Genomic DNA, 22,826 nt, shown 5'->3' on the forward strand with positions numbered 1-22,826 from the left:
CTAACCCTTTTCCGTGTATGACTTTGGGCAAGATGCTTCTCATTTACGTCACTTGGCAAATTGATTTACTAACAGTACCTGCACTGATAGAGGTATTCTGAGGGGAGAATAATTTAACCCATCCAAAGCCCTAAACCCAGTGCCGGGCACCTAGTAATCCCTCACTAAGTGCTGGTTGCAGACGGCATCCTTATCACCTGTTAGTGTCCGTGACCTAACGGTAATGCTCATATTTGGGGAGAAGAGGGAGGTAATTTCTTAGCATCTAACTGAAGAGCATTAGTGCTTAGGGTAAGAAAAGACCATGGGTCTCTCTTTGGGTGGCTTTGCACAGTGTTTGCTTATGTTGGTCTCTCTTACATTGTCCTTTTTCCTACAGATGGATGATGTAATCGATGACATCATTAGCCTAGAATCAAGTTATAATGAAGAAATCCTGGGATTGATGGATCCTGCTTTGCAAATGGCAAATACGGTATTGGTTATTTTTTTTTTTCTTAAGAAAATCTCGCGATATTTCCAGATATTCCCTTTTCCTGATCTCTTAGGTTATTTGCTCAAGTGACTGATTGAGAAACTTATTAAGAATATAACAGAGAATTATGTCAGGATTGCAAATAAATGACTTTGACATCAGAAATTAAGAATTTCTCATGGGTTTATTGGTTACCCCATGATAAAGCTCTGCATTCCCTGGAGTCCAAGTCCACTTTCAATAGGACATTAGGCCTTCCAATTCCCCCTGACATCTAATGTCTAACTTAGTACACTGCCCCCAAGGGAAATACTATGGATAGTACTATTTACACTAGCATTCTAGTTGGCCTGAAAAATGAGTGCAGTTTTTAAAAAGGCAGTATCTTACTATTCATGAGTAATAGAGTGACTGAAACTCGATTTGCATTTCTTCAATAGCAAAATTTATTCTGATTTTGGTTAATAAATCAGTGGTTTATTAAACTTATTTCTGTCATTAGGAACCTTGCGGCTACTGGGTTTTTCTCTTTTTTTTCTCTCCTTACAATGGTGTCTTATGTTTCCATTTTACCAAAGTCTTACTGTAGATCTTATTTAGTCCTTGTAATAAGTCTCCAAATCTAGTCCTTGCAATAATTTTTGAGTCAAGTTGGGGTGGTATCATTGCCCTCATTTTCAGGATTAAGAAAGGTTAGCTGGCCTTGCATGGGATTACATAGCTTCGATGTGTCAGAGTCAGGACTTCTCAGTAGGCTTTGAATACCTTGTCCGGTCTTTTTCTGTCTTCTATGAGAGCAATGCCATGAGACTGTCATAGCCTTTAATAACCTGTATTGCAAAGATTAACTCCCACAGGGGAGATGGGGTGAAGGCGAGTTGTTCTTCAGTGGGTATAGAGATTGGTATTTGCAAGATGAAAAAATTCTGGAGATTTGTTTCACAACAGTGTGCATAGACTTAACGCTACTAAACCGTACAGTTCAAAATGGTTAAGATGCTAAATTTTATGTCATGTGTGGTTTTACCACAATAGAAAATTTTTTAAAGAATAAATTCACATGACAAATTCTCTCAGCCAGGGAATATGATAGCCCTTACTTATTTACACCAAAATTCTTAGTGAACTGAAGTCTGATAGGTAGTACTTTCTTTTTTTCCATCTTGGTCCAGTTCTTTTGGTTCATTTACCCGAAGTCCTGAGGGGTAAGGAGTACCCTTGAAACTCCAAAGTCTTTTCTAGGATTTTTAGTTTCTGTCATCTTCCTGCCCATTTAAATTTACCCCCCGATTTTGAAAGAACTGGATGTTCTGCCATCTTGACAGATGTTTCCATGTCAGACTCTCCCCACCCTCTTTGAGCCCTTGGTTTGCTTCTGTAGAACCCTCCTGCTTCCAACTTTGTGCCTCTTGTGAGGCAGGCTGTACTTGTCAGCAGTCAGAATCCTAGGACCAGTGTGAGGAAGACACTTGGGAGAGCTTGCACTGTGAAATTTATAAGTATCCTCAGATATACGTGGGTATATTTACGGTGTTTTCAGTGCCCTAGCAGCAATCATTAGCAATGGCCCAGTCATCCCAAACGAACTTTGCTGGATGAAGGTGGTCATTTTGCCAGTGGTGTCAGGTGGTATCTAGGTATGATAGGAGGACTCTAAAGTTAATATGATTTTTTGCAAATCATCTTTAAAATTTTCTGCAGTGGTGAGGACCTTGGAAGTCATCTGAGTCAATCAAGTACTCAGTGCCTTAGTTAGTCTCCTCTTGCATATCTTCTGTGCACCACCCCCATACACAGAAAAACTAGACATCCATCTTCTGGAAGCCTCCAATTTAGGATATGCAGTAACCCGCAAGACAGGCTGGAAAGCACAGAGGTTAGAAGTTGGAGATGTGAGATTGTATCTCAGTTCATCTCTAAAGTCTGCCATTCCCCGTGTGATCTAGCATGTTACTTAGCTTCTTAAAGTTCTGCATTTCTCCATCCCTGAAATTGGACTGATAATTGTACCTACCTCCCATGGTCATCTCATAAAGTATAGCATTTAGCATTGGAAACCTAAGCTGTACTCAACAATATCTCAATTAAGTATAATTCCTTACAACAGCAAATAATTTTGACAGTACTTTATTCAGGTGATAGTCCTGAGCATCTTAAATGTGTCCAACTCTACTTCAGAATAACAATATATGTAATAATCCAGATATTACTTACAGTGTGTCTCTCTGTGAATTCCAGACATGGGTCAGATTGCCCTCATGGAGAACTTGTCCTCATGACAACCCTTCTGAAGACAGTTCTCAAGACCCCCACTTGCTTCTCTCCTTTAGACTAAACACCCATGTCTCCTCCTCAGTCATTCTACATTAGAATGGAAATCTGACTGCTTCTAAGCTAACATTAGGATTTAATTAGTATTTATTAAATGACCTAATATGTCACCAGCCCTAGACGAGGTGCTGTGGATGAAGATGAGTAGGGTGTGCTTCCTATTCTCAGGGGGCTTACCAGTCTGGGAAGGGGAGACCCTGTTAGACCTTGAATGGAGGAGGATAATTCTGGGGCAGAAGGACCATGTTAGGGGTGTTCCTAGGTAGAAAAGATCTGGGCAGAGTTGAATTAATTGCCAGCTGGGGAGGAGTAACCCGTGGCCACCCTCAGATACCACTGATTGTCCAGGCATTCATTACTTTTTTATATTTCCACCCGAAAAAGTCTAAGTGTAGCCCCATCAGAGCCAGCCCATGACAAAGCTGTTTTAGCATTTGGCTATTAGAGAAGACCCAGTATAGAATAGAGGTCAGGATCACAGACTGAGAGTCAGATAGCTGAATTCAGTGCCTACTGTTGAGTGAGCTGTTTCACCCCTTTGCCTCACTTTCTTTGTCTGGTAAATGGAAATAATAATAGCATCTAAAGCTGTAGGATGCATATGAAAATTATAAGCACTAATCTACAAAAAGCCCTTAGAAGAATCTTGGTTCTGATGTGTTCTTACTAAATGTTAATCTGGGTTTGGATTGTCAAAATAAATAACAAAGCTACCAACAACTCACTAACATTTTAATTTTCCTCCCCCTCCATAGAGTTTAAACTTAATGTTCTTCATGTTAGGTATTTTCCCCCTTTTATCTGATTCTTTGATATGCTTTATTTCAAGTTAACTTCTTAAAAAAAATTAAAGTGGAGGGAGCACTTAGAGAGGAAACTATCCTAAGGGAATTGGAGTCTAGAAATAACTATTCTGAGAACACAAGGGCCCTCTTGTACCATTACAAACAAAGAATAAAAGTCCCAGTTTACTTGTGCTAACAGTGCTCAATTGACATTCAGTGAAGGGGAGCATCCAGAAAGAAAAAAATAATAACATTTTACAATGATCATTTACTTGGAAAAATAATCATTTTGGTGGAGGAGCACACTGAAGAACTCAATTCAGAACAAGTTTGGGACACAGATATGTGTCTACCTTCTCTTTCTTTGTCCCTCTTAGGCTGTGGTTTTCGTCCTCTGTACTGCTTGTATGCTGGAGTAAAGTCTTGCCAATCAGGTGAATGTGCTGGATAAAAACCCAGCAAATACACAGCGTCACCATGTTAGCAGAAGGTGCCTCTTCCTCTTCCTTAGCTCCAAAGATATTATTTTGACCCAGTTACAGTGTTTATGGGGCAGTTTTTCTAACCCAGAAGAGAAACCACAAAATCCTTTCTTAAATATGTGTGGCTGATTTTTAAATTAGAAAGCCATTTGTCACCAACCTTCCTTTTAGTAGCTTCAACAAATGGCAGCCATTAGTATAAAGCGCGTAAGGCACATTTTGAGGCAGAGGTCTCTTACCTTCAGCATGATTAATATTTGAGATGGATAATTCTTTGTTGTGAGGCTGTCCTGTCCATTGTTGGATGTTTAGCAGCATCCCTGGCCTCTACCCACTAGATGTCAGTGGTACTCTCCCCCCTAGTTGTGACACCCGAAAATGGCTCTAGACAATTGACAGATGCCCTCCACTGACAATGGAGAAGCCCTGATTCGATCTCTGGGTGGTTACACCAACCCTGTAATTCCATGCTTGGATTTGCTTTGCAGTCTGGTAAAATCGGTGCAAAGGTTGACGGCAATTAACTTAGCAATTAACGTGGCACGTGTTGCAGTCGATCAAAGTGGAAATTAGCTTGACTGTTGAAAACAGACTAGGAATACAGTACTTTGTAGAAAATTATATTACTAAACATGGCAGTACTGATCATTTAAATACAGTGTCTCACCCACTGGACCTCTGATTCGTACAAAACCCTGTGAGGTGGGCGATAGGATCGCCGCTTTGCTAAGGGGCGGAGGGAGCATGCCTCAGGGAGGTTAGTCTCACCCAGCAGGTCAGTAACACAGGCAGGTTTTAACCCAGTTCTCTGCCTCCTGAGACAGCCTGCACCATTAATTTGTAAATTCGAGTATCCATACTTGGCTCATGAGCAGCTAGGTTTTTATTTGCTTAGAATTAGTTGGAGATTAATTGAAAATTGCAGCTTTGAATTGGTTTATCAGCAGTTGACCCTGCCCCCCAAATATTGCCGTTAACATAGTATACAAACCTCCTACCACAAAGCTCTATTCAGACATAGCTAGAAGCATGGTTTTTCTTTTGTGAAAATCAATTAAGACAGCATATACAAGTGCCTTTCTAGTTCTGTGCCTGACCCAGAGTAGGAGGCCCCAGAAAACTGTTCCGCAGCAAAAGATTCCGGCAGGATGTATGCTGCCAATTCCTAATCGGCAAGTATCGGAAAAGCAGCCAAAGCGGGAAATCTTTTAGAGAAGTTGGGGGATGATTATAAGCTGCTTTTTGGGCTGAAAGTAATGACGTCTGACCTCAGTGGAGTGTCCGATAAGGCATCTCATTACGGAGATTTTAATTTGTCTCCCTTCTTGACAGGCAGGGCTGTCAATCCGTGCCAGTCACAGCAATCTTGTCTGCCCATCCCATTCGTGTCTGGGTGTCCCCAGTCTTGTGCTCTTCCTCCCCACCCCCATCCTAAATGCCTCTCCATCCGTCTGTCCACCTCTCTCCCCTTCTGGGTACATGTGTCTCTCTTTAGTTTCCACCCCTCCCCTTGTGTCTTTGTCTCTGTCTCATTCCCAGTTTTTGTTTCTTTTGCCCTCTGTCTGTCCCTCTCCCGCCCTCCCTTCATATGGTTCTGCATTTATTAAGTATACATGCACTTCGTTTCCTGTAGAATGTGTTCAGAAAACATGGTCTTGTCCCAGAGAAGCTTATAATTAGATATCTATCCATTCACTGTAAATGCATTGAGGGCTTAGAGGGGTTTTATTTTGTTCTGTTTTTTAAAGTTTACTGTATGTATCTCTTGCCTATTACATTTTCCCTAACAAATCATCATCATAACACAGTTGCATTGTTTGCTTACACTTTGCGTTTGAAAAGATGATAGCTATGATTCGTATTTCTAGAGGTATGGATGTATCTTTTTGGCTTGTTGCGTTGAATTTTGAAGCCACATTCTTGGTTTATTAACACTCAGTAGTTCCTCCAGAATCTGAAAGTCCAGAAAGATTAGAGGATAAATCTTGGGAGTCCCGCAGGGGGTTACGGGATGTCCTAGCAGCTTTATGAGTTTTGATGCTCTGACTCTTTACAGTGCTGTATTAAGACATTTGTACGCCTTTCACTTTGCTGTCTTAAGTTGTACAAGAATGGAACTGAGCACTCGCAGAGCAAGACTGACCCCAGGAAGGTGACCTACTTCAAATAAAACCACTTCGCAAAATGACAGCTAAGAATCGAAGTCACTGGTCATCGGGTTTTTAGCTAGAGGGGCTTGACTTGTGCTCCAAGGGCATTCTAAATGCTCACAGTGCATGGTTTATATGCATCTGTGAGGTGGGAAAGGTATATTACATTTTATATATGTAATATAAATCCTGCCTTCAAAAAGAAGAAAAGATGGAGTGGACAAGAGAGAGACCCGTTCCACTGATCAGTCTGTCCTTCCCGTTCTCAGCCCCAGTTGTATTAGAGCAAGTGTCCTGTTTACCTGTCAGAAAGTACAGGCGTCTCCCTACTCTTTAGCTTGGGGTTGGGTTCATGGACTACTTCTCTAGAAGCCTCGATGGGAATAGACGGTCGAAGGCAACCAGTGAAAGGAAACACATTTGTATCTGTATTTTGCGGGTGTTTTTATCTGTATGTTAGTGGCCATTGGAGAAATTGGAAGGCGAGATGTGCAGTAGAATCTCTTCTCGATACCTCTTGGTCACTAAACAGCTTGAATGCCATCTCAAGTTACTTTTCTCAGATGTAGAGTAAAGTTTAGACTGTCTGATCAAGGATGGGGTGGGCCAAATGCTCTAAGACTTCCTTGGTAGTGATAGTTACAGGAATTGTTTGAATTAAGCTGGGAGGAGGGAACTTTTGCACTGACAGTAGTGAGGTCGCTTAACTCCATCCCTCTTGTTAATAATCAGAACTTTATTTCAGAGGATAGGAAGACGAAATATCTGGAACCTCTGATGTCCACAAACATGGGTGTCCTCAAACTCCTTCAATGAACGAGGCGCAGGGAAATGCATAGATGGAAAAAGGAAATCAGCATCCGGGACAGAAAGTTTACTACTTCAAAATATTCAGTTCAGAACGGAGAAAAAAGCACTCCTAAGCGAGCTTGAGAGGGCTAGATATTTCTTCACTTTTTTTTTTTAAGCGTTAAAATTTTTATTTTTATTAAAGTCAGTGGGCTCCCTCTTGTGGCTCTACGAAAGATTTCAGTTTCAAGGAAAAGAGCTTTTCTTTAGCAATAAGGAAACCATTTCTTTTCCAGTAGAAAACACTATGCACTTGGTTTTCCTTATAAAATAGAGATCTAAAAAAAAATTTTAAAAAAAGGAGAGGGAAAGAGAGGGAAGGAAAAAAGGTGACTTTGATGAAAAAACCTGATTTGGTGAAGAAGTCAGGCCACATAGAACCCCATTTTACAGTAATAGCCAGCATTTCCTAAACATCTACTATGTGCTGCTGAATGTGCTAGAAAACGAGTTTGCCGCAGTGTCCATTGCCTCCATGCTCAAAATATAACTATAAGCTGATCATAGAACTGTCTTATGAGGGTGAGATTCTGTGCCCTTTCTTCTTTCAGAGGAATAAGCTAAAGGTCGCCATTATTTAAGTGAGTGGAAAGGTTAAACAGATCATGCTTTCCTGTTTTAAAAAATGATTTTTTTTTTTTTTTACATGAAACCATTTCTTTTAAATCAAGTCGGAATAGATCTGGGTTCTAGCTGATTAACCTAGGAATTGTTCAAGCAGTTCAATTCTCTTATTGTTTCTCTCTCTAGTTACCTGTCTCTGGAAATCTGATTGATCTCTATGGCAACCAAGGCCTGCCGCCCCCAGGCCTCACCATCAGCAACTCCTGTCCAGCCAACCTTCCCAACATAAAAAGGGAGCTCACAGGTAAATACTGGCAAGTGTGCCTCTTCCTGGGGATTTTCTGTTAATTTTCTGGCAAGCAAAGTTATGAGAATTGTGATCTCCAGACTCTTACCAGTTTGTAGACATACTTTTCTTCTTAGATCTGTGCAGTGGTGAAACCATTTTTTAAGATGGAGGATTTATACTTGGAAATCCTGGTTTCCGGTATTTCTTGAGGTACTGGGAGTTGGGGCTGCTCTCACTCCAAGGCACCACTGTTAGGCCATGACACCCATCGTTGTGTCTTTGGCTGCTGTCCCCTTTGGGGTGGGGAGGCAGAAGGCAACACTTTTAATTATAAAATGTCTCCACCCAGTCTGGTGTTTGTGTTACTTGCCAAGCCCCTAGAGGCATTCCAGTTTGAGAACCATGGTCTGAATTTTCCTTTACACACATTCAAGCCCACATTTGTCAGGATAGGGTAAGAATGAATTTCTTACATCTCTAGATGCCTCCTGTTATTTTTACTACATCATGTGCAAAAGATTTATTACACAGAGGAAAAAAAATAGATTATGAAATGGAGCGATGGGTATTGTTTGTTCCTGAGGCAAGTGTGAAATTATCTATTTCGCCATTTTGTTCAATGCTTTAGGGAAGGCATTTGGCCATTAAAACATGACAAAACTCCATTAGAACTGGCATTCTACCATGATGAGTTTTATGGCCCTCACCTCATCCCCCTTTTTAATGTTTGGTCCTTGCATCTTGCAGGATTAGGTGAACGGTCTGAGAATATGAACTATATATTTGGTGCAAAAAAATTCCTGTTTGTTCAAGGGTGTCTTTTTTAAAAAAATATTTCAGAAGATTGTGGCAGGAGAAAGTTTAAAAAAACAATTTTGGGGGTTAAAGATGTAATAAGTTAATTACTGTGTAAAACCCATTGAAAGTCAACAAAAAGTGGGTATCCTCCCGGAAAGAAAAAGTACCATGAAGTCTCAGAAAATAATGCTATATGAGATCTATAATAGTAATGATAAAATGTGGTTAATGTGGCATGAACAGAATTCTTACAACTTACGTGCGAAGTAAACTTTTTTTTTTTAGATTTATAAAAAGTTTATTTATTTTAGAGAAAGAGAGCATGAATGGAGAGAGGGGCAGGAGTGAAAGGAAGAGGGAGAGAATTTCAAGTGGAGTCCGAGCTGAGCACGGAGCCTGACATGGGGATCAGTCTCACAACCCTGAGATCATGACCTGAATTGGAACCAAGAGTCGGAGTTGGAAGCTTGACTGACTGAGGCCCCTGGTGCCACCAAAGTAGACTTTGGAATTATATGTGTGATTGTTTGTTCAAAAACAAAAGAACAAAGGCCAGTGGTGGGAATGAGAGAAATGGGTAAGGGGGTATAAATTTATTTTATTTTTTTTAAAAAAAGAAGCAGATGAACTATACACTTCTAGAATCACTTTTTTATCTTAGAAAATGACCAATCCAGACAGGAAAAGGATAAAATGCCAGAAAAAGGAGAAAATGGACAGGAATTGGGGTTCTGAGCACTGCTAGCTTTAATGGCAGCATGAAGTAGCCAAAAGAGAATAGGCTTAGAAGTCAGGTCTGACCTAAGGGGAAAAAAATTATCTTTCCCACCTGCATTAGGATCTAGTCAGGAAGCAGAGTCCATATGGTGATTTAAACCGGGAAGGTTTAATATGAAGAATTATTAACTGTGTATGGGCGTTTAGCTACTCAGAGAGGAAAAATACTATAGAATATCCTGAGGCTGCAGGGGGGCTCTCTCAGCTTGGGAAAGAACCACCCCCCCCCAAGGCCAACAGTCTACCCCCTTGGGGAAGATGTGGGTGAAGCTTCAAGATGGTGGAGAAGTTCACTGGATTGCCTTGACCAAAGCTGGCCCACAGTTGGTGGGTTGAGATGGACGGGCAGAAAACTGTGGTTGTAGGGCTGGCAAACTAAAGAAAAAAAAGAAAAGAAGAGGAAAAAAAAAAAAAACAACCTAAAATACTGAAGGGGAGGGTATATAAATAAAAGCTGACTATAATGCTCATGTGATGAAAAAAAAAATAGAAAATGGTTTGGATTGATCATCCCAATTGAAATAATTCAGGCTCTGAATTATTTATATGTATATAGGTATACATAATAAACAGATATACATATATAAGCTTCAGTGGCTATGAGTTATGCTAAAAAGATTTCTAATTTTGGGTACAATTCTGAATGATGGTAGTGTAATGTTTCAGGTATCACTTGTGAAAAGAAAGTAACAGAGGTCCCAGAATGCCAGGATTAATTCAACAACTGTCCTTTTGTTTTGTTTTGCCTTCTGTAAGGTGCAAAGTCATCCCCCCTACAGAGATCTCACAGAAGTTGCACTGCAAATACATCTTTTCAAATGGGGTTGCCACCAAACACCTCTGTACCCTGTTCCCATTTTTGTTTTTAGGAGCTCAGGCTAGTAGGGTCTGAGTTCCTCAGGGTCATCATTTCATTCTAGCAAGTTCTGTTGCAACCTAGCTCCAAGTTCCCCCCCAACAAAAAAGAGTCCATTTCTCCCATCAGAGATCTGACGTGATAGCTTCTCTCCTCAGTTTTCATGTCAGTGTGTTACAAAGGCATGGAAGAAATAACCAAAAGTTCTGTTGCCTAAAAAGAAAATTTGACTCCCTGGGCATCGGGTGGCTCAGGGTGGTTAAGCATCCAACTCCTGGTTTCCACTCAGGTCATGATCTCAGGGTTGTGGGATCAAGCCCCACATGGGGCTCTGCACTCAGCATTGAATCTGCTTGAGATTCTCCCTCACCATCTGCCCCTCCCGCTCATGCTCTCTCTTTCTCTCTCTCTTTCTTTCTGAAATAAATAAATCAATCTTTAAAAAAAGAAAAGAAAATTCAACTCTTAATAACAGAATATCAACAGCAAATTTCCACAGTTTTCTAGTTACTTTTCTTCTTGTATGTTCGTAGTATGTTAGACACCTTTGCTACTGGTCTTGTACCATTTTGTAGAAGCCATGGCTTTGCAATTATTTGATATATACTGCTTTTGAAAAAAATACAAGCTTTTGAAGAATCATGATTTTAAAAACCTTATTTTTTTATTATTAGAGTGTGGTCAGGTAAGTTTCCATATCTAACTAGAAAATGAGATGTTTGTAGTGTAGTGTAAGTGCGTGCCTTAAACAGTTCCCATTTCTAATTACTTCATTCACGTGCACAGCGTGTATTTTTCCCACAGAATCTGAAGCGAGAGCGTTGGCTAAAGAGAGGCAAAAAAAGGACAATCACAATTTGAGTAAGTTGGTTTTATGTTCATGATGTTTGATATTGGAGTGGATGTTCCTCCTTATATCAAAATTGTTTGAAATCTTGTGGGAGGAGATTGATATGCATAGCTGTTAAAGGTACATTTATGGAAGAAAAAATGTTTTTCAGAGAAACTAAGGTTTTCTTATATTTTATCTCTCATCAAATTGAAATTTTCCCCAGTATTTACTGGGGAAATTTAAATTTCCAGTATTATGAAGAGTATTTACTTATTTATAGTAATAGTTTTGGTGTGTATGTTTGGTGAGAGGGACACTTGATCCCCAACTACCCAATTATAAGTGTTGCTCACACTGGAACTTATTAACAAAAAGGGATTATGGGATCATCTTCTCCAGTGAGATTTGAAAGAAAAAAAAAAAATGAAACGGAAGGGAGTCTCTGAGTGAGGTACCCTCCCCAATTTCTGACTTAAACTGTGACTTAAAGAAAATCTTCCAACATTTAAAATTATTTTTTATGTCTTTAATTTCCTCAACCAAATCCTTAAGTTTTTTCCTGTGAGAACTTAAGATTTTTGTTTCATAAACAAAAGTAAAAGAGGCTACACAGTTTAAAAAAAAAAAAAAAAGATTGGGTTTGGTGGTGGGAAGTCATTGGTGTGTGTGTAAATATTTTCTCTCACGGCCTCCTGTCCTCTTCTTCCTAAATTGAGTTTTAAGAATGTAGGTTACATATAAATACCTTGTCCTCATAAAAACGATAGAATGAGCCAGAATTTAAAATGCTAGAATAAAGCTAGAGTTCTCCTCTGGCCCCTGGAGCCATCATCCTCGTTGTTACCATTGTTGTTTTCAGTTTGCTCTTGGCCTTCCCAGCCTCTGCCCATGTATTTAAGAAGACACACACACACATGCACACAGCAAATAAGTAGTGTTTTTTGGTGTCTTTTGTAACACAACCAGTGCCATGTTAGCCATACTTGTTGCTGCTGACTTTCTTACTCAGCAGTCCATCCTGAAGAACTTTTGCTGCTATTAGTCTCTTTCTGTGTCCTTTTTAACAACTGTTGCGTACTATTCCACAGCATAACTGTGTGACATTCAGTAATCCTACTACTACCAAGTGTTGATATTGCTTCCAGTTTCTCCCAGCTACAAATAGAGCCACGGTGAATGTTTGCATAATGCCTCTCTGTCTGTGTACAGGGGAGTTTGTTTCTCCAGGTTAGGTACTGAGAAACGGAATCGCTCGGTCCCAGAGGGGGGTGAGTTCTTTCTTTTAATAGATTCTGCCTTTCTCAGTTCCTATATCAGGTACGAGAAGCTTTGCTCCTTTCTACCAAAAGATTTGCAATAATATTTTTAAGGTCTCCTCCAGCTTCCAAGGAATTGGACTCGAATGAATGTATTTCTTCTTTTCAGATAACTTAGAATTAAGATCATTAAGCATTATCCAAAACTTCTCCTGACTGAAATGTGGGAAACTAAGTTGTATCTTGTCAAAAACATTGCCTTTACATAGGCACCTGAACTCTCAAGTTTAGGGTTGTCCGTAAAGTATACACCTGATCAGGTCACATTCTGAGGGCTATAAAAAACCTTTTAAGATCTCATCTAACCACTAGAAATGAACACTCAAGGTTAGATTGTCCATTGGCATAACTTTTCCTCTCCTAGAAACTAACCTTGTGAAAGTAGCTGCGAAAACGTGCACAATCATATATTCATTTATTTACTCGTAACTCTTTATTGAGCCCCCCATATCATATGAGGCATTTTTCTGCAGAAGTGAACCAGACAGACAGGCTTCCCACTCTTAATGAGCTTCCATTTGAGTCAAGGACAGACAGAATAGATGAGCAAAAAAATATAGTAAGGTGGTGTTACCGTATAGAGCAAGAATTGCAACAGTAATAAAATGTACATGAGAGCACCGGCCAAAATGATCATTATACCATTGACAGCAAGGGAGGAATTGAAAGTAGTCTAAGTATCCATCACTAGGGTATTCGTAAGTATATTATGGGATGTCTGTATACAGGATACTCAATGGCTGTTAAGAGGAAGGGAGTTGGTCTGTTTTACCTGATTTACATGGATGTCCACAATATATGACTGAGTGAGAAGAGCCAAGTGGCAGAATAATATGTATAGTATCTCATTATATAAAAAGATCACAGTGTATAAAGTTGTGTGTGTGTGTGTGCGCCCGCATGTGTATGTGCTGGGAGAAGGTTTAGGAGTTTACCTTTATCACTGATAATTTCTTCAGGCATATAGGTGTTACATGGTATAAAAAGTTGGCTTTTACTTTTTTCTTAATGCACTTTTATGTGTTTTATAACAAAACACATAAAAATTATATATAATTTATATATTAAAAAGTTATAATAAATAAAAACTGGGGAGGGAAGGCACTGCATTCAATAAATTGTAGTATATCTAAATGTTACATGATGTCAACAATATACTATTAATTTTTACTATAATCCTACTTTAAGTGTATCATTCTTTGCTTAATACTTAGTTACTGAAGGCCTACTGGGTGCCAGATTCATATGGGTACTTGGAATGCATCAGTGAATAAATATACATATATATGTGTGTGTATATTCAAACAAATGGTAGAAGGTTCTGTGAGGAGACAAAGTGCAGGCAATGGAACCGAGTGTCAGGATGAGCATGGGATGAGGTGGTGATTCAGTTTTAAATAGGGCTGTCAGGGAGGCTCGTAGGTAAATTTGAGTCACTACCTGAGGGGCAGGAGGGCAGAGCCATTCAGATATCTGGGGGAAGAGTGTTCCAGACAGGGTGAAGAGCAGTATGAAATCCTAAAGTGGTTGAAGACTCACAAGCAGCCCATGGGACTGAAGGGAGATGGGACACAGGTCAGTCATGACAGAAGGTGTGGTCAGTGAGGGAGAGGAAGAGAACATGAGGTCAGAGGGATGGGAGCCAACCAGATCCTTGTAGGACTTGGCTTTTGTTCTAGGGGAGGTGGGACATGAATGGAGGGGTTTCAGCAAGGGCTTGGATGCTCTGAGTTGTATTTTGACAGAATCTAAGTAGATCAAGGTGGGTAAGAAGCAGTGGGCATGGGTGGCACAGAGATAGCCGTTAGGAGCATTGCAGTCTTCCAGGCGAAGAGGATGGTGGCTTCTTTCAGGTAGGGTGGAGGTTGGAAGTGCACAGATTCTAGAAATATTTTGAAGGTAGAGCCAACAGACTTTGATGATGGATCAGATATGGGATATGAGAGGAAGAGAGGTGCAGAATGGATTCCAACATTCTGGCTTAAGTAACTGAAGGAGGAAGTTACATTAAATGAGGTGGACAAGTCTGTGGGTAGAGTTATTTGAGTTTGGAAGACCAGGAGCCTGTATGTGGAGTATTGTGGCTGCTTATTAGACATCCCTGTGGAAACATCTAGTAGTCAGAAATATGAGTCTAGGGTTTTGGGACATGTCTGAGCTGGAAAGACAACTTGGAGGTCATCGGTGTATATGTGGTGTTGGAAACCATGAGACTAAATGAGGTCACCACTAAGCGAGTGTAAATCAAAAAGGGTCCCATACACAGCATGTTTGGAGAATAAAAAATCATCCCAAAGGATCTATAAGCAGCTTAACAATGGTCATACCTGGATCATAGGGCACTTTTACTTCACCTTATGTGTTTCAGTGCTGTTTGAATCTTTATGATTATTATATTCCTAGAAAAGTAAGAAGACATGTCATGCATCAGAGTTTTGGAGGAGCTTAGCCAGAAGATCAGAGGTCCAAAATTTCCTTCTTTAGAACCATTGAGGATCACTATTTCTATTTTATAAAAGCTTAATGATAAGGCAGTACTTTAAGTAACTAATTGAATCATAGAAGTGATGGCTCAGCTAAGGAAAAAAAACCCCAGTATTTGTTGGGAAAGTAACACGTAATATTATTTACCTAAGTGTATGGAATGTTAGTTGGTCAAATATAAATATGTATCCAGACATACTATGTTTAAAGTGAAATATTAACATATTTATTCCAACCTGTTAGACCTTAAGTTATTTGGAATTTATTTGCCAGAGTAGGTAAATTAGAGACATTTATTAACGCATGTGCTTTCCTGTTTCATCTTCCCCTAAGAAGATGATAATTTAGCTAACGATGCAACTGAGCTGATAAAACAGGGATGCCACCAGGACGCAGAGTATAGTGAAACAAGCTTGACTCCTAAGCTTGTGTTACTCAGTCCTGTAGCCACTCAACACAGCTGCCTGTTGAGCACAGGAACTGTGGCCAGTTTGAATGTGATGCCTTTGGAAATATAAAAAAGACACCGGATTCAAAAATTTAGTGCCAAGAAAAGAATGTTTGGTATTTAATTTATTAATATTTACATGGATTACAGGTTGAAGGGATGGTATTCTGGCTCTATTAGGTTTACAAAAATACTCAAATTAATTTGACCTCTTTCTTTTTGCTTTATCAGTGTGACTACTAGAAAACTGAAAATTACAGAAATACAATACTTGCATTGTATTTCTGTTGGGCAACACGGGGCCCAGAGCAGGGAGTTTTGTCCAGCCTAGAGGCTAAGAATGTTTTCTACATTTTTAAATAGCTTTAAAAAAAAAAAAAAAAAAAGCCGTGAGAAGAATATTCTGCGATAAGTGGAAATTATACAAAATCTAAATTCTGGCCCCCTGGGCTTCTTGTTGGTAGACTTACATGGCCAAGAAAAAAAAAAAAATTGTATCCAGTTAAGATTACCACATTTTGAATTTTGTCAGTAAAGAAAAAAAAAGATCTATGGAAATGTATTTTCTCTTCCATTCTTTAGGTATCTACATAATATCCTCAATTTTGCCATTTGACCCTCAATGCCAAAAGTAACTCATTTTCTGGCCCCATAAAAGTTTGCTGTCCCCTAATCTGAATACTCAGGGTTGAATCCTGGCTATTCCCACTTAACTGCTGGGTGTCCTTGTCAAGTCCCTAATATCCCCCAGATAGTTTTGACGTTTATAATTGAGAATACTAACTCTAATTTCAGTGGTGTTACGGGATCAAATGAGAAATTACAGTCTCGGGACTTTGTAAATGATAACGTTCTCTGCAAAGGCAGCCCATCTTTTGGAAGTGCTTTAACCTCAGTACCGAAAACATGACAGCAACGGGGAGATACCGATTGATACCAATTCGGCTTATATGGCCTTGGGCCGGCACAGTTAAGGCACACATGGCTTTAGCAAGATCTACTAAATGTGTATGTGGCCCTGTTACTAATCGTCCCTTCCTGTGCTCTTTTCTTGAAGTTGAACGAAGAAGACGATTTAACATAAATGACCGCATTAAAGAACTAGGTACTTTGATTCCCAAGTCAAATGATCCGTGAGTACAATTCCATGTTAATCTGTGTCGTACATTTTTTGGTACTTTAATGTTTGTTCATATGTTGCAAAAAGCGCACAGCTACAGCAACTAGAGTCGAGAAATACCCCCTCTGCCTTTGGTTCCATGGCTGGTATATTTCCCATATCTTTCTTTTGGTTAGTCTCATCAGACTAAAATTTTGAGAGAAATCAACTGAATTGCATCCAAGGGTTACTAGACATCAGCCATGAGCTTGGGATGTAAGGAGGTGGCTTTCTGAAGTCTGAGACTCTTTGGCAAATGATCCCCACGCTGCTAGAAAAATTCTCTTAACCATTCATGCAGGACAGAGATTTCAGTAGTGGTTTAGACTAGATTTGCTGGCTACTTGTGTGCAACTCATACAGTACCGATGCGCCCTGAGAGCTGGTATTGGAGACTTCAAGCTTAACAATAACCAACAGATAAAAGGTCAAAAAAAATTTTTTTTGAAAACTTGCATGCCCTTGCTGTGTTTTACCAACCTGGAAAAAAGTAATTTTCATCCTCGTTTAAGTACACGTCAGCTAATTTGGGTTTCAGCTTCCAGTCTCTGCTCACCTCCCACCCCTGTTCAGACAGATAACAGTTGTAAAGATAATTTCCCTACCAGCAACGTCAGCAAGTAGGACAACAAATACACAATTTTTATCCATTAGAAAGTGGCCCATTTGAAGTAAGGGGCTAGAGTGTATACATTTTAATGGCTCCCACAGGCATCCGATGAAATTAGCCTTTGAATATGACCTTTTAGCTACCTAATAAAATGTAAAGATGAAATCAAGCATTATTCATGCAAGGCTTATTAAATTTGCTATTCACATTATTGTCAGGGAATTTGTGACAAAATAAAATAAAATCATTGCCCATTGTAAGGTGGTTTTGATGGATGTTCAAGCACAATTTCCATCATCAACATTTTGCTTTCCCAGGTTTCAAGGAAAACCATTTTGAAACTCAAAACATTCAGATTCTCAGTTCTGCAGCACAAATTTATCCTACTAAGGGGCTGTGACCTTCATTTCCTATAGTCAGTCTTGCATGATAGTTGAAATTGAATTCCCATTTTCCTGTTCTTTATCAGCTTTCACTTTTTAGCATATTCTTTTAAACTGTAGCATGTGAATCTCTTTAGCAACGTATTATGAAATTATGGGGCTGCAGTGAAAGCCTCTATTTGCATATCTTCTTTCTCTATTGTATTAGAATACTTACGTGTTTATAATCTGAACTGATAATGATCTTTAATTGTAGGCATTGTTTTAAGATAAATGGACTATAATCTCTAATGGGGGTTTTCCATACCAGTTTCTGGAACAGGCTCTGGGGCTGTAGAACACAGTCCGGCTGACCAAGGTCTTGCCCCATATGCTCTCCTCCCCCATAGCAGATCTGCTATTGTTGATTTCTATATTGGGGACCTTTTTATACTTCTGTGTGAAGAAAGGGTGGTTCTCTAATTACAAGGAAAAAAAAAAGTTTGAATACCCTTCCTTTAAGCCTAAAAGCATAATTGATTGATTGGGTCTCACAAGGAAGCAAAACCTAATAAGATAATTGGTTGGAACAGCCACTTCTTAGAAACTGAGTAACTGCTTACATGTGTCGTGGGTCAGTACAGGTTTCTCAGCTTCACTGGCCTGGTTAAGGCGTCTTTCATTATGGTTACATTTCTCTCTGGCTGCTAAAGGGTCTGTTACTCTGATCTCAGCCCTGAACATTAAACAAGTCAGCTCCGTGCTCCCTGTATCTCAGGACCCCTCCCTGGATAGCCATCTTCAGTGCTCAGACCCCAGGGATCGCCCCCCGGGAATTCTCTGGGGTCTGTAAGTCTGCCTCTCAGGGGAGGACTTCTGTTTTGTTCTTCATCTAATCCATAGGAGGATCAATTACTTGGTGACTTGTTTTAATGACCCTCCATTCACACATCCCGGCTGATACTTCCGATCTTCCTCCAGCAGCCGTAGGTTGTGGGGTAGAAGAGTTTGCATCTGTGAAGTTGTTTTTGTTTATTTTTTCATCACCCTTGTCATTGTCATCATGAACGCTGTCTATGAAAGAGCTCAGATTAATTTAAGGTGCCCCAGAAATACTACTTAGGTAGTTATAATTTCATTCTTAATTATTTTTCTGGAGTGCTCTACATTTTTCAGCTTACTTTTACATGGTGTTCTTAATTTCCTCATATACATGAGTACATTACAGTTGCAGTGATGAAAAACTGAAAGGCACCAAGCTCAGACTGCCTGGATATGAAATCCAGAAGAGTCCCTTACTAGATGTGTGATCTTCGGGAAGACAGTTGATTTTCCTCATCTGTTTAAAAAAGGCAAGGGTGTTCAGAATATTCCTTCCTACTCTGGTTCTTTTGAGGACTCAGTCACATAAGAAGAATGACAGAATGGTTCAGTGCCTGGAGTCTGGAGCCAGATCCTCTAGGCTTCCTGGCTCTGCCACTTCCTAGCTGTGTGACCTTGGGCAAATTATTTCACCTCTCTGTGCCTTTGTTTCCCACTCTACAAAATGGGGACAATATTAGTGCCTAGCCACTGAGGTGTTTATGATATAATCAAATGAGCTCTAAAACACCTCAAAAGATACCTGGCACATAGTAAATGTTGTTTAGAGGTAGCCATTGTAATTATTCTGTTGAATCTTTAACACAGTGTCTCCTGTTACTTGAATTGCCTTCTAGACTTTTCATAGCACATTCATTTAAGAGGCTTCCTTAGAGTTCAGTAATGTACATGCAAGGCTGTTCATACATGTGTAGTAATGCCATTTCATAGATGAGGAGACAGGGAGAGCTTAGAGAACTTGGCCGGGAATATTCATGAGAAAATCCAAGGATACCACTTTTATGCTTCACACAGTCAGGTAGTAGGATCTCACGGAATTTTTTTTTTAATTGAGCTTATTCTGCCTGCCTGAATGAGTTAACTGATAGTCCTAGAAACCTGTAACTCTTTAATATGGTGTTTAAGAATATCGATTTTATAATCAACAGAACTAAATTTAAGTCCTGACCCCCCACCTTGTCGTAGCTCTGTAACAAGGGCATACTCCTTCAAACAGTGTCTGTTTCAGCCCATGCACCACGCCCCTCCCTTCCAACATCCTTGTCTGGGTTAAGTAGGATAATGTCTAAGAGGTGGGCACACAGTGTCCGGCACAGGACAAGCACTTAGTGAATGTTACCTGTCATCTCATGTCGTCGTTATGGATTCTTTAGAAATTGAATGCCCTGAATGATGAATATTCATTGTGCCTTGAGTCCTGAAAAAGGTTGGTTTCTTCCTCTTCATTACAGAGACATGCGCTGGAACAAGGGAACCATCTTAAAAGCATCTGTGGACTATATCCGAAAGTTGCAGCGAGAACAGCAGCGCGCAAAAGAACTTGAAAACCGACAGAAGAAGCTGGAGCACGCCAACCGGCATTTGTTGCTCAGAATACAGGTACGGGGCAGGTGTTGTGAGGGGTTTGCGATATGTCCCTGACTTGGAGGTGGGAGGAAATGGGATATAATGAGCCATGGGGGACTTGGTTTACATGATCCTAATACAGTAGTTACTCGTTATTTATGGATTGCCTCTTTGTGAATTTGCCTCTCATAAAAACTTACTGTAAGCCCAAGATCAACATTAATGGTGCTCTCATGGTCATTCGTGGACATGGGCAGAGTGGCTAATCTGAGTTAAGGTTGAACAAGGCCAATGATCTGCTGTCTTGTTTTAGCTCACACCATAAGCATCCTTTTCATGGTTCTTGGTCCCAGGCTTTTCACATTTCTGTGGGTTTTATGGGTGAATTTTGCTGTTTAAAATGGCTCCTAAGAGTATTACTGAAGTTGTCTGGTGTTCCTAAGCATGAAAAGGCTGGGAGGTGTCTTCTGGAGATAAGTTTCCTTTGTAGGTAAGTTCCAGTGCTCTTGGCTGTGAGATCCATATTAATGAATCAACATTGCGTATTAAGGTGTCTTTAAACATCAAACAAGATTACATGTTGACTCGTTAATGAAAATGTGACTAAGATACTCATAGAAACCTAGCTCCATATTTCCTTTAGAAGCAATCGTTTGGTACATACTAATTCAAGGTTCAGAGCCACTTTATAGAACCTAACTGGCTTAGTGCATTTGGACTGTGGTAACAAATACCACAGACTGGGTGGCTTACACAACAAACATTATTTCTTGGAGTTCCTTAGCCTAGGAAGTCCAGGATCAGGGTGCAGGTAGATTCGTGTCTGGTAAGAGCCTGCTTCCTGTTTCATAGACTGAGGCAGTGTCCCTGGGTCTTCACATGATAACAGGGGGAGAGTGCTCCCTGGTGTTTTTTTAATAAGGGCATGAATCCCATTCATGATGACTCTACTCTCACACCCTAATTACTGCCCGAAGTCCTACCTCCAAATTCATCACCTTGGGGATTAGATTCCAACATAGGAATTTTGGGGTGGGGTGAGACACAAACATTCAGTCAATAGCAAAAATTATTTCAAATAATGAGAATTAAAGTTGTTAAATACCAAGATGCCTCAGTGTTTGGTGGGGGTATGTAGCCCATGGTCAAAGCCTATGTTTTTAAGGAACTTGGAGACATCCAGAAGATCTTATCAAGATAAAAATTTTAGAAGTCATTGCAGACAGTGGAATTATACAATATGTATCTTTAACTCACGCTACTTAGAGGGAGAAATACTAATTTTATTATGTGGAATTCATCTGTCATTCTGTGTACTGAGTGAACATGGCGGTATGAAGTGTGAAATGGGGCAGTCCTTCTGTAGTATGAGCTCATGGTACTCCTTTTAGGCCCTCGGGCTCTCATGCTAAGGGTAAGGGCATAACCATAACTTCCTCCGAAACTGTCTTGAAGAAGGCAAAGAAAAATAGACTCCCTGCTCATGACCAAAGGAGTTGGCAAGAGTAATTTTCATTTACTTGCTGACCTTGAGCACAGTCCACCGGTAAGAGACAACCGAGTACCTTCTTCTTGAGTAGATGGACCCGCCTTTTACCCTATTTTCAGGTTTCCACTGCAACTATTTGTGGCCAGCAAAGCCTGACCCTTCAGACAGTAGTGTGTTCGATCTGGACACCCAGCCTCTCTAACAGAGTAATTCGTTTATGATAATGGTCTCCGACCTTTTGAATGCCCCCAGAACACGGCTGACATTTCCCGGTATCACTTCTCTCCTGACATGACGGTGATCTTCAGCAGGGAGGCAGAAGACCATTCTCCTCTAGGGGGCACATTTTGGAATGTCCATAGGGAAGCCGAGGTTGTATGTCATTTGAAAATCCCTTTTTTTTTTTTTTAAGTTTTTGTTGTTTGTTTAATGTCCGTATGATCCTAAGTAGCCATAGGTCCTTTTCTCCTGAACTTAACGTACTCTTTTATAAAATCAGCATATACTGATGTGTTATTTCCTTATACAAATGTTAAAACATAGGAACTATTTTGAAGGAGAACTAGGTTTTGTTTTCAGCATCCAAACACGTCTCTTTGTGTAGAATATGAATATTGTGAAAAATGTGGATTGGAAATGCCACGGTGCCAGCGTCATAGGTTTCTTCCAGTGACAGCGTGGCATATCAGGGAAAACATAATTAATTAGGAAGGCCCTGCCACACGATGAGCCTGAGTTCTCCAGATGAGACTTATCACATTGTTTAGAAAGCTAAGTAATGCTTTAATCAGCTGATAAACATTTTTAATTAAACAACAAGAGATCAGAGTGAGATGTTTGCCTCTTTTCATCCAACTTTTTTTTTTTTCTTTTTAAAGCAAACTACACGTGTGGGGGAGCTGTTTGTATTAGCATGTTGGTGTAGATTTACGATAGTACATGTTTTAAGCTTGGGCCTAAGGGCTCCCTTTTATTTTCACTCCAAGTGATGCATGCAGAAATTTTCACAGAAGGAAGAACATGAAGCCTTAGTATCTTTGGAACCGTAATTTTATTAAACAGCCCAAGGCTTTAAAATGACGCCCAAAGAGACTTGTGTTTCTGGAGATCGAGTAAAGGAACATGAACATACTTTTGTAACATCTCAAGCTCTTGTCTTTTATATGTCTGGCATCCAGAGAACAATCTGGACTACACACTGGACATGACTTTTCAGGAAAGTGCATTTCTAGGCTTGTGGGCAAAGGGTGAGTGGCTGGATCACGCTGGAGCCTGCTTGTCCCTCCTTCGTGTGGCAAGGTGACTTCACATTTATATTCTGT

At 40.0% G+C, this 22,826-nt stretch overlaps 1 protein-coding gene across 8 annotated transcripts in view; it reads left to right on the forward strand.

Moving 5' to 3' along the window:
* Nucleotides 1–22,826, forward strand: part of MITF (melanocyte inducing transcription factor) — a 220,659-nt gene that overhangs the window by 191,811 nt on the left and 6,022 nt on the right. For 5 of the 8 annotated variants that reach the window (XM_045991720.1, XM_045991721.1, XM_045991726.1 and 2 more), the window contains exons 5-9: nt 380–475; nt 7,823–7,940; nt 11,143–11,217; nt 16,494–16,569; nt 19,901–20,048. In XM_045991720.1, coding sequence (XP_045847676.1) covers nt 380–475; nt 7,823–7,940; nt 11,143–11,217; nt 16,494–16,569; nt 19,901–20,048 — 513 coding nt within the window. The remainder of the gene's footprint in view (nt 1–379; nt 476–7,822; nt 7,941–11,142; nt 11,218–16,493; nt 16,570–19,900; nt 20,049–22,826) is intronic. The other 3 variants (XM_045991722.1, XM_045991723.1, XM_045991725.1) reach the window with 1 other exon arrangement.

The sequence above is a fragment of the Meles meles genome, chromosome 20 (assembly GCF_922984935.1).
Source record: "Meles meles chromosome 20, mMelMel3.1 paternal haplotype, whole genome shotgun sequence".
NCBI lineage: Eukaryota > Metazoa > Chordata > Mammalia > Carnivora > Mustelidae > Meles > Meles meles.